The 13300-nt window shown below is 31.4% G+C and overlaps 1 protein-coding gene across 1 annotated transcript in view; it reads left to right on the top strand.

The window, feature by feature from the left end:
* Positions 1–12368, top strand: part of LOC134701727 (probable ATP-dependent RNA helicase DHX35) — a 147552-nt gene extending 135184 nt beyond the window's left edge. The window contains exons 23-25 of the mRNA XM_063562871.1: positions 2104–2257; positions 4952–5063; positions 11641–12368. Of these exons, the coding sequence (XP_063418941.1) occupies positions 2104–2257; positions 4952–5063; positions 11641–11685 (311 nt within the window). The 3' untranslated portion in view covers positions 11686–12368. The remainder of the gene's footprint in view (positions 1–2103; positions 2258–4951; positions 5064–11640) is intronic.
* Positions 12369–13300: the final 932 nt, after the last annotated feature.

Raw genomic sequence — 13300 nt, 5'->3', positions numbered from 1 at the left:
CTTACTTGTAACATGAATTTTGTTTTTCATTAATTACAAGTGAGTAAATTTGGTTACATATAAACAAATAAATGAGTTTTTTGGTTATTGTACATAATCAATTCCCATTAATGACAGCTTGTCATAGCTGTATCTGTATTAGGAACTCCTTCCTTTAAAGGAACACTTAGAATAATACAATGTCCTATTAGGTGTTACAGTGTATCCTGTGTTGTCTGACACACTGGGGGACCAGAAAAACTGTCTGACTATTAAAGCAGGGTGTCGGAATACTCAGGTTTTTCTGCTAGGGTTAAGGCATATTAAGGGACCATGACAATGAGTTGGTTAAAGCAGGATGAATAATCAGACCATGAATCAAACAGGTTATACTGTACTTATGTCCATCCTTTTGCTTTTCCGTCATTTTGTCCTTCAATTTTCCAAACTATTTATTGTGATATTTGATGATTACATACTGATTTTGGTATTATTTGTAAGTGTACCATGATTAGGTACATATTGTGTGTGTGTGCTTCCTCAGAGGTCAACATATTTTTGTAAAAATTTGTATCATAGAAAATCTGATGAGAATTGAACTTACATCATCTTTTTCTTGTCCTGCTTCCTGATATGATACCATAGGTTGTCTGATTTCTGAATCAGAAATACCTGGGGAATTTATGTTCTAAGAATAAATTGAACCAGAATCAGTGTATTAACTTCTCATTGGTATGTCAGGAACTTTACACCCGGAATAACACTGAAATAACTTTAGGCGTGACAAGTCTTTAGCTCCAAGCTAAAGTGTTGTAATATAACGTAATAAGGTTGTTTTGTTTCTTACTTATTGGTAATCAAAACAGTCTTTTTAATTCCAATAAAAGATGATCTTGGGGTTGAATATTTAAGTAATTGTTTGATTTAAGGAGCTTGAATTCAAAGCTCTTATTATTTCAAAGTAAAAAAATCATTAACAATTTTGTTCATATGTTATATTTTTGTATGATATTAATTTTCCATCATTAAAAATATGTTACATAACTACTTTTTTAATTAAAGAAGTTAATAAATAAACAATGTCTATTAGAAATTTGGTGTAATAAGACTCTTTATTGTCATATATATTTTAAAAGAGGCATTTGAAAAACATTAATGTTATCCAGTTTATTTGTATTTATGTTTTACCATGCCCAGAGTGCATGTTGTATTTAACTTCCCCAGATTGCTGAATGAAGGTATCTTTCCCAGAGTGTTGCCCAGTGTGTAGGCTGAAGTTGACTTGCCACATAGTGTAGTATGGACAAGGATAGGGGGAGGGTTTGGCACAATCAGACAAGCCACATGCTGTATGTGCCTGTCCAAAAGTCAGTGGGTGTAATTTAGTGGATGTCTTTGTGTTGCTGTAAAAAAACATGATCATTCCACTTTCCTGGATTGATATCCCCCAAAAGATGCAAGATTTTTTTTTAAGTATATATATATATATATATATGTTTCAATTCAGCATAAACCTATAATCAAACAGAAAAAATTGAGTTCAGAAATAAATTCAGAAAAAAATGCTCTATTTTGTTTCCCTCCATGTTTTGACATGCACCGGAAACTGAAGACTCTGGTCATGCAGCGGAAACTGAAGACTCAGGTACCTTCAGGCTAAAACTTTTGGTCAAGGTAGTTTTTGATGAAGTTGAAGTCCAATCAACTTGAAACTTAGTATAGATGTTCCCCATGATATAATCTTTCTAATTGTAGTGCCAAATTAAAGTTTTGACCCCAATTTCACGGTCCACTGATCATTTTCTATGATCGTGCTAAGTTCAGGTTAAAGTTTTGATTAAAGTTTTTGGTCAAGATAGTTTTTGATGAAGTTGAAGTCACATCAACTTGAAACTTAGTACACATGTCCCCTATGGTACGATCTTTCTAAATTTGTTTCCTAATTAAAGTTTTGATCCCAATTTCATGGTCCACAGAAAATTGAAATTGATAGTGCGAGTGGGGCATCTTTGTACTATGGACACATTCTTGTTTTCTTTTATTTTACTGATGAATAAACATTTACACTGGAAGCAGCAATCACTCAGGCAGGTTACAGGTTTTTTTATTTTTTATTTCTTGCAGAAGATGTGGATGCATTAAGGAAGTGTATAACAGCAGGATTTTTTGCCAATGCTGCCAAGTTTCATTACACTGGAACATACAAAACTGTAAGAGATGACCATACCCTACATATCCATCCAACCTCAGTGCTTTCTACAGAAAACCCTCCTCAGTGGTAAGTCATCTTTCAATTCCTCTCATGATAGTTATCCAACCAACCTCAGAGCTTATAATCAACAGAAAACCCTCCTCTATGGCAAGTTATCTTGTAGTTTCAGAAAAAGCATTCAAGAATATTTTTTTCATCCATTCAACACATCCAGGCCTAGTTAAATACTGAAAACAAAAATGCTCTTGTCTAATATGTGATCAAAATTAATATTCTGTCCAACAAAATGTTAGAAATAATTGATTACAAAAGGGAAAAAAAAATAACCAGTGCTGCAAGTTAAATAGTAAGCCTAGCAACAGTTAAAAATTAATATTCCACCCCTAAATTCCTCCTGTATTAAAAATTATAAAATTACACTATCAATTACTGTACATTTTATACTTTATTGTGTTTAAAAACATCTGAACACTTTGTTGGTTCAGGGAGACATCTTATTCCTACATGTAAAAATAGCATTATAAACTACAAAATGCAAGGGACATAACTCTATTAGTTACTGGTACTGATAAGTAAGCGACTTTATAGATTTATTGATTACATATAGAATAGAATAAGAGGAAAGGATGTAAGTGATTGAAAATAGTACAAAGGGTAGGAAAAAAATAAAACATATTACAGGAATAATAAGATAGGATAAAAATAAGAAAATAAATTAACTGCCTTTCCTCTGCCTATTTATCACTTCTAAGCTCAATTTTGTGACGTCAAATGCGTTGACCTAGTCTAATGAAGTTTAACCCAGACTTGTCATTGACGTCACGTCAAATGTGTTGACCTAGTCTAATGAAGTTTAACCCAGACTTGTCATTGACGTCACGTCAAATGTGTTGACCTAGTCTCATGAAGTTTAACCCAGACTTGTCATTGACGTCACGTCAAATGTGTTGACCCAGTCTAATGAAGTTTAACCCAGACTTGTCATTGAGGTCTTTATGTTTGATGTTTTGACCATTGTTGATGAGTTTGACCCAAAAAACCTTTAAAAAATGTATGTAACGGTATGTGGAATTTAAAATAAAATCGGAACTTTATAAACCATCAGGAAATTACATATAATACATTTCTTGCATGCTAGATAGCTCAAGTGAGATTTTCTCATCACTTTGCATCCATCATCTGTCATTGTTGTTGTTCATTAACTTTTATATAAAAAAAAAACTTGCATCGGAAAATACTGTGCCAAATTTATAAAAACTGGCAACAATCATCATTGTTGAACAAATTTGTCAAATAACACAGCCTTCCAACAAACATGGCATGGGAAAATACAAGTTTTGTCTATTATCTTGAAAACCACAAAATGTAGAGAAAATCTGACACTGCAGAGATGTTCAGAATGTTAAGGTGGTACCCAACAACTTTTAAAACTAAAATTAATTTGGCTCGTTTAATTTTCATAAACTTTGACAAAGTATTTACTTTGACCCTTTGACAAAAACATAAAAATTTCAAAACATTTAAACCAACCAATTTATCGGAAAAATTACACTGGTTATATACTAAGCAGTTTGACAAACACTAATTTTGATCATTGAGATACTTAATATTCCCTTTACAACACAACGTAATTAAAACGTTTAGCTGATTTTACAGAGTTATCTCCCTGTAGTATTAGGTACCACCTTAAGTCCTACATTTTGTTCATTAACATCAAAATTGTCGGACGACATTTTGTAGGAGTAATTGCTCTTTAATGATGAATTGATCAGCAAGACAACATGAACAATTTACATTTTTAAGTTACAAGGGACAAAACTCAAAAATTAACTAACTCCTTATTGGAACTATTGCTCATTAATGACACATTCAAATGTGCCTAATATCTTTAAAATTATAATAGACTGTTAGACAGTTAATTAGGAACTTGAATAAGCATAAAAAGATGAGATCTACAAATAAGTCAACATCACCCAAATTGTCAGTCAAATCTTTGATATTGAAATTCTTGTTCTAAAAAAAAAAAATTACAGAATACATGTATTTGCATTTTTGCCTATTATCACAAAAAATAAAGAAACAGATGCAGAAAAGGTTATCAGCAATAAATGTACAAAAGAAATATTTAGTCATGAGTTTTATTCTAGTCCACAATGTTGGAGATTGTCCATTGTTCAATATGCAGTTTGACCTAGGTGAGGGACTGTCAGGCTCTTCCAAGCTTTTATATGAATAAAAGGTCATCAAAAAGTATGTTGTATGTTCCGTATTTAACTGTATGATGAGAATGATGTTGTTTTATGCATAGTTATGAAACAATAGATATTATTGTATAGCAATATATTTCCCACAGATCGTAACCAAAAGTTAGCGTGCAATAAATTATAATATTGCACTAGTGCAATAAATCTTCAAAATCCATGACGTCATCAATGTTTAAGTCTTAGTTTAGACCAATTTTTGCTTTCAAATATTATATTGCTATACAATAAAAGGGTTATTGCATGAATATTGGGGAATATTGTCACTCGTAGAACATATATTGCACTCGCAAGCTCGTGCAATATAAATTCTACTCGGGGACAATATTCCCCAATATTCATGCAATAACCCTATATTATTTCATCTGATCTTACCCAAATAATAAAAGAACACACAAGGTCAGGACACATATTGTGATATTGTTTTTTATATGTCAAAAGGTTTGTTCTTGGTATAATGATTAAATAACTAATATTATTTTATCTGGGTTTTCTTCAGGGTTGTTTTTAATGAAGTTATACAGACAAAGAAGGAATACATGAGAGATATTACAGTTATAAAACCAGAATGGTTACGAGAATTAGCGCCACATTTCTATCAGTTTGGAACTGTAAGTTTTAACAATGATAGGCAATGAATCGCTTTGATTAGCGTTCTGAAAAAGAATGTGTGTAGATGGTTTATTGCCAGTCCCATCATTCATGGAGATACATTCATGGTTAATGCATACATTTTTCTTACAAACCCTCTCCTAAAGTTGTCTTGTCTGAAGGAGCCCCCATTTTTTTCAAATTCTGGAAATGCACTTACTAAAATTTGCATATTTTGGATCAAACTTTTTTCATAAAAATTCAACTGTTTACTATTTGATTTGAAACAGTAATATTCCTGCCAACATATCAAAATGCCCATGGGGATTTTAGGTGCAAGAAAGTTCTCAAAGACCTACAAAACCTTTAAAAGGGCTTTCAACTTGATTTTAATGTTGTTTATTAACTTCTTCATATTAAAACAGTCCTAAACCCATGGTTTAAGTTGATTGTTTTGTTTTAAATTTTGGCAAAAATTACTCTTTTAAAATTTCAAATTGGTAGCTTCCATGGGGGAAATCCCCCGCAAAAAATGACAGTTTTAATAGAAGGTATGCAGTAATTAAATTTTCAACAGTGAGGCTTTGAAAGCTTTCATTTTTGTGTGTCTTTCACAAATTCATTTTTTTTTTATTGAAGACCAATTGCATGGTACTGTGGAGGAATTTAGGAAGTTTGTCAACATTGCTCTTATACAACCTATCAACACAATAAAAACTAGTTCAATTCTTGTTTTGTACCAATTCAAAAGTAATAATGTGTTTGCTGTACTATTATTTAAGGGGACACTAGCTGTCAAATGCATGGTCAACGATTTGACTCAAATTTTTATATTTGATTTATAATAATTTAAAACATTTATTCAAACTATCAAAAAGTCTAAAATTAACAGTTTACAGAGCATGGGTAGATAATATATAGGTTCGTTTCGTGTGTATTTTAGTCCAGACGCCATCTAATTACCTATTGATTTGACCTCAGATAAGCAATTAAACATAAATAAAGATATGAATAGATTAAACCAACACGTGCAATTGGATTTTTATAGGTCTGTTTGATTTTATTGTATAGATTAAAAATAGATGTTTTGCATTGCTTTTAACTGTATAAGAATGATTTTTAATATGTGCATCGAATTAGTAATCAAATGATTTACCGTAGTTTCACTTTCATTGTTGACATTCTTTTTCTTTAAATAACCAGTACACGTACAATGCATGAGTTGTCAATCTCTAGCTAGGAGTTAAATTGAAGTTCACATGAATATGGATTTAAAGAGGTTGACTCATTCACTTGCACATGAATAACTAATTATCAATGTTTCTTAGCGTAATTTGACAAAATTGAACCTTTTTTGGCTGCAAAAAGCGACTTGTTATTTCACTATTTCATTATTGATTCAATGAACAAACAAAAATCAAACTTTAGATTTTTTATATATCTCGTAGCTAGTGCCCCTTTAAGTCAGTTAATAGAGTGTTTTCTCGTCTATTTATGCCATTTGATATTTTTAAGTTTTTGTTTATTATTTATTAACATCAACTTGAAACTTAGTATAGAATTGTCCCTTTACAAAGTGATCTTTTTAAGATATATGCCACATTAGGGTTTTGACCCACATTTCAAGGTTCACTGAACCTAAAAATGTGGTAGTATCAGCAGGCCACATATTCTTGGGTTTTTTTTGGCCTAACAGAACTAAAATGTTTCAGTATCCTCCTCAGTGAAAACAGAAATATTGAAATATATGTTTTTAAACAAAAAAATATTGAAATCTGGAATAATTTTGAACCTGGAAAAAATAAAATTTTCCAGATTTTATAATTCCTTGTTTTAAGAGTATTCATTTTATACCTTACTATTGAGGTCAATTTTACTTGGAACAAAGAATTTTTATTCAAATGAAATATTAGTCATTCTTATTGGAAAAAAATATGTCAGAGAGATCAGATTTGTATGAAAACAATTTGTTTAAAATTTAAAAAAAAAAGTATTTACTTTTGATTGTCAGATTAACACTGGTAATAATTTGATATCTAAAGATAATTAGATTCCATTGTACCAGAAAAGACCCATTAAAACTGTTCAATTTACAACCAGTTACATAAGGTTTCAATATTTATTATGTTTGACACATGGTAATCAAAAATAAGTTCTTATAAAGAATATCTGAAATAGGAGAAGATGATTTTAATAATCATTACCCAATTATAAAAAAAGAATGGTTTAATGGCTTGTTCGGTATTTTATAAATATTTTTGTAATCACGTTTCTGATGGCTATGTCAGTTAAGTTCTAGTGGTTATGTCAGTTAAGTTCTAATGGTTATGTCAGTTAAGTTCTGATGGGTATGCCAGTTAAGTTCTAATGGTTATGTCAGTTAAGTTCTGATGGGTATGTCAGTAAAGTTCTGGTGGTGATGTCAGTTAAGTTCTAATGGTTATGTCAGTAAAGTTCTGATGGGTATGCCAGTTAAGTTTTAATGGTTATGTCAGATATGTTCTAGTGGTTATGTCAGTTAAGTTCTAATGGTTATGTCAGATGAGTTCTAATGGTTATGTCAGTTGAGTTCTAATGGTTATGTCAGTTAAGTTCTGATGGGTATGCCAGTTAAGTTTTAATGGTTATGTCAATTAAGTTCTGATGGGTATGCCAGTTAAGTTCTGATGGTTATGTCAGTTAAGTTCTAGTGGTTATGTCAGTTAAGTTCTGATGGGTATGTCAGTAAAGTTCTAATGGTTATGTCAGTTAAGTTCTGATGGGTATGCCAGTTAAGTTCTAATGGTTATGTCAGTTAAGTTCTGATGGGTATGTCAGTAAAGTTCTGGTGGTTATGTCAGTTAAGTTCTAATGGTTATGTCACTTAAGTTCTGATGGTTATGTCAGTTAAGTTCTAATGGTTATGTCAGTTAAGTTTTAATGGTTATGTCAGTTAAGTTCTGATGGGTATGCCAGTTAAGTTTTAATGGTTATGTCAGATATGTTCTAGTGGTTATGTCAGTTAAGTTCTAATGGTTATGTCAGATAAGTTCTAATGGTTATGTCAGTTAAGTTCTAATGGTTATGTCAGTTTAGTTCTGATGGGTATGCCAGTTAAGTTCTAATGGTTATGTCAGTTAAGTGCTGATGGGTATGCCAGTTAAGTTCTAATGGTTATGTCAGTTAAGTTCTGATGGGTATGCCAGTTTAGTTCTGGTGGTTATGTCAGTTAAGTTATAATGGTTATGTCAGATAAGTTTTAATGGTTATGTCAGTTAAGTTCTAATGGTTATGTCAGTTAAGTTATAATGGTTATGTCAGATAAGTTCTAATGGTTATGTCAGTTAAGTTCTAATGGTTATGTCAGTTAAGTTCTGATGGTTATGTCAGTAAAGTTCTGGTGGTTATGTCAGTTTAGTTATAATGGTTATGTCAGTTAAGTTCTAATGGTTATGTCAGTTAAGTTCTGATGGGTATGTCAGTTAAGTTCTGATGGGTATGTCAGTAAAGTTATGGTGGTTATGTCAGTTAAGTTATAATGGTTATGTCAGATAAGTTCTAATGGTTATGTCAGTTAAGTTCTAATGGTTATGTCAGTTAAGTTCTGATGGGTATGTCAGTAAAGTTATGGTGGTTATGTCAGTTTAGTTATAATGGTTATGTCAGTTAAGTTCTAACGGTTATGTCAGTTAAGTTCTGATGGGTATGTCAGTAAAGTTATGGTGGTTATGTCAGTTAAGTTCTAATGGTTATGTCAGATAAGTTCTAATGGTTATGTCAGTTAAGTTCTAATGGTTATGTCAGTTAAGTTCTGATGGGTATGTCAGTTAAGTTCTAATGGTTATGTCAGTTAAGTTCTGATGGGTATGTCAGTAAAGTTATGGTGGTTATGTCAGTTAAGTTCTAATGGTTATGTCAGATAAGTTCTAATGGTTATGTCAGTTAAGTTCTAATGGTTATGTCAGTTAAGTTCTGATGGGTATGTCAATAAAGTTATGGTGGTTATGTCAGTTAAGTTCTAATGGTTATGTCAGATAAGTTCTAATGGTTATGTCAGTTAAGTTCTAATGGTTATGTCAGTTAAGTTCTGATGGGTATGTCAATAAAGTTATGGTGGTTATGTCAGTTAAGTTCTAATGGTTATGTCAGATAAGTTCTAATGGTTATGTCAGTTAAGTTCTAATGGTTATGTCAGTTAAGTTCTGATGGGTATGTCAGTAAAGTTATGGTGGTTATGTCAGTTAAGTTATAATGGTTATGTCAGATAAGTTCTAATGGTTATGTCAGTTCAGTTTTGATGGTTATGTCAGTTAAGTTCTAATGGTTATATCAGTTAAGTTCTGATGGGTATGTCAGTAAAGTTATGGTGGTTATGTCAGTTAAGTTCTAATGGTTATGTCAGATAAGTTCTAATGGTTATGTCAGTTAAGTTCTAATGGTTATGTCAGTTAAGTTCTGATGGGTATATCAGTAAAGTTATGGTGGTTATGTCAGTTAAGTTCTAATGGTTATGTCAGATAAGTTCTAATGGTTATGTCAGTTAAGTTCTAATGGTTATGTCAGTTAAGTTCTAATGGTTATGTCAGTTAAGTTCTGATGGGTATGTCAGTAAAGTTATGGTGGTTATGTCAGTTAAGTTATAATGGTTATGTCAGTTAAGTTCTAATGGTTATGTCAGTTAAGTTCTAATGGTTATGTCAGATAAATTCTAATGGTTATGTCAGTTAAGTTCTAACGGTTATGTCAGTTAAGTTCTGATGGGTATGTCAGTAAAGTTATGGTGGTTATGTCAGTTAAGTTCTAATGGTTATGTCAGATAAGTTCTAATGGTTATGTCAGTTAAGTTCTAATGGTTATGTCAGTTAAGTTCTGATGGGTATGTCAGTAAAGTTATAATGGTTATGTCAGATAAGTTCTAATGGTTATGTCAGTTAAGTTTTGATGGTTATGTCAGTTAAGTTCTAATGGTTATGCCAGTTAAGTTCTGATGGTTATGTCAGTTAAGTTCTAATGGTTATGTCAGTTAAGTTCTAATGGTTATGTCAGATAAATTCTAATGGTTATGTCAGTTAAGTTCTAACGGTTATGTCAGTTAAGTTCTGATGGGTATGTCAGTAAAGTTATGGTGGTTATGTCAGTTAAGTTCTAATGGTTATGTCAGATAAGTTCTAATGGTTATGTCAGTTAAGTTCTAATGGTGATGTCAGTTAAGTTATGATGGGTATGTCAGTAAAGTTATGGTGGTTATGTCAGTTAAGTTATAATGGTTATGTCAAATACGTTCTAATGGTTATGTCAGTTAAGTTTTGATGGTTATGTCAGTTAAGTTCTAATGGTTATGCCAGTTAAGTTCTGATGGTTATGTCAGTTAAGTTCTAATGGTTATGTCAGTTAAGTTCTAATGGTTATGTCAGTTAAGTTCTTGTGGTTATGTAAGTTAAGTTCTTGTGGTTATGTCAGTTAAATTCTTTTGGTTATGTCAGTTAAGTTCTAATGGTTATGTCAGTTAAGTTTTGATGGTTATGTAAGTTAGGTTATTGTGGATGTGTCAGTTGAGTTCTGATGGTTATCAATATGTCAGTTAGATTCTAATGGTTCAAACTCCAAAACAGTAGTGACATCTGGCTCTGCTTCTTTAGAGAAAGGGAAGTATGACCCGACCGAATACTTCCCTGACCGATAATGCTGTATACTAATGGTTATGTCAGTTAAGTCGGGTTGTTATGTCAGTTAAAATCTGATGGATTTGTCAGTTCAGTTCTGATGGTTATGTCAGTTTAGTTATAATGGAATGTGAATGTCAGTTAAGTTCTTGTGGTTATGTCAGTTAAGTTATGATGATTATGTCAGTAAAGTTTTAATGGAATGTGAATGTCAGATAAGTTCTTGTGGTTATGTCAGTTAAGTTCTTGTGGGTGTGTCATTTGGGTTCTGATGGTGTATGTCAGTTAAGTTCTAATTATTTGGTCATGTCAGTTAAGTTCTAATGGTTATGTCAGTTTAGTTCTGATAATTTTTAGTTAAATTCTAATGGGTATGTCAGTTAAGTTATGATGATTATGTCAGTTAGGTTGTAATGGTTATGTCAGTTAAGTTCTAATGTAATGACAGTTAGGTTCTTGTGGTTATGTCAGTTTAGTTCTGGTGGGTGTGTCAGTGAAGTTATAATGATTATGCTAGATAAGTTATGATGGTTATGTTAGTTAAGTTCTAGTGATTATGTCAGTTAAGTTATAATGGTAATACCAGTTAAGTTCTGATGGTTATGTCAGTAAAGTTATGGTGGGCATGACAGTTTAGTTGTAATGGTTATGACAGTTAAATTATAATGGTTATGTCAGTAGAGTTCTAGTTGTTATGGTCACTTTTCAGATTCTATAAACAAATAGGTCTACTATAGAAGGTGAATTGAATGATTGTAAATGAAAAACATTGTACTACTGGGTACACTTGACATTTTATATCATTTCCTGAATCACCAGTTAGTGTGATACCTGTAGTAAGACCTCATCTCAACACAAAATACAATTGTAACCAGTAAAACAGAAAAGATTTTTTTGAGAGTATGCAGTCTTATTATAGTATTACAACATGGTCTTTTACTTCTTTCATTTCCAGGAAAGTGAACTTGCTGTTAAAAGATTAAGATCAGACAATAGCTGAAAGTACCAGGATGTAGTATTACCTAACCAATCAGATTTTAGCAAGGAAATAACCAGGATGCTCACCGGACCAATTTGATTTTAGCATGGAAATTACCAGGGTGTAGCAGTATCTGACCAATCAGATTTTAGCAACATTGAATCCTGGAATTTTATGATTTAATTTCATGGAGGACATTAAATAGTTTATTTACCTTTTTACCATTTCATATGAATATACAATAGAAACATGTCAGAAGCAATAAGCTATATTATATCACATTTATTGAAAAGTCATCATATATTGTAATTAAAATGTCAATTATAATCAGGATTTTTTAGTATTTCAGATATTGAAATCAATACTATTGAATATCTATTTTGTTCTGTGAAATGGCCATTTTTCTAGAAAAAAAAATCACTTTGCCAAATAAAGCATGTATAGAGCATGCATGCAACATTGATAACGAGAATTATATGTTTTATATTTAGAAATACTATGTGTTAGGAATTTTATAATAAACATTATGGTGAAAGTAATTCATGTGTTAACCAATAATCATGCAATTGTCAGTCCATTTAGATTTTGTTGGGAGATAAGTACTCCTCTTGTGGTTCATATCTCCTTTTACTCATACTATAAAATCCTTTATTTTTGTAGAGATTAAATATCAATAACAGTCCAGAATAAAGTAGAGATGTTTTTGTAAGGTTTTATTTTCATGATCCTTGACATGATCCATGACTCATATTTTTCTAAAAGATCAAAGAAATTTTTTCCTGTTTAATCATGTGAAATTGGTGCAAAATAAGTCCCTCTTGAACATTTTCACATTACAGTACAACTTGGATGACTTGAATTCAGACAACTATGCAACTTAGGTTTTAGCATCAGCCATGCTTTATTTATATATTATATACATAATGTTGTTTATAGAGCTAGTAAGCTTAGGTATGATCCATGTTAACATATTAATCCTTGTGATAAACTTATTTTTAAAATCAATTTAATACAGTTGTAAATCTTTAGAGAAATATGTGGTTAAAATTAAATCCTATGAAAAAGGTGTCTTCTTTCTCGCTATGACACATTCTCATCATAATTAGAAAGATTTCAAGCTTGTTGATCGGTTGTGTTTAATTCAATGTCAGTCCATACTATCTCAACCACAATAACATTTCACATAATTACCCATATACAAAAATGGAACTGGAGAAATATATAAATTTATTAGTTAAACAAGGTCTATCAATGAGCTTACAACTGATGATGTTGTAAAGCAAACATGACTGTTTACAAATTTATTTATAAATAAAAAGGGAATATTTACCGCAAAGACTTGAGTACAGGTTAGTGGTTGATGTATCAGAAATTTGGATAAAATTTTATATGCATTTAGAACTACATGTATTTGGTCTGCGTCTGAATATAAATCAAATTACTGAAGTAGTGAACATCAGAAGCCTGCAAGTTCTTGTGGATATACATAAGTAGTTGTCGCAGAAAGTAAATCACATCTCTATACCTGAAAGTGAGGTTAAGGTACAGACTACAGAGATATATTTTTATCTGAGACAATTTTGTGCATGGATGATGAATAAATGACAAGGAATTCAACCGCACTGTAATAACTATT

This window comes from Mytilus trossulus, unplaced genomic scaffold, assembly GCF_036588685.1.
Source record: "Mytilus trossulus isolate FHL-02 unplaced genomic scaffold, PNRI_Mtr1.1.1.hap1 h1tg000261l__unscaffolded, whole genome shotgun sequence".
Lineage (NCBI taxonomy): Eukaryota > Metazoa > Mollusca > Bivalvia > Mytilida > Mytilidae > Mytilus > Mytilus trossulus.
This window is presented reverse-complemented; position numbering and strand designations above follow the sequence as displayed.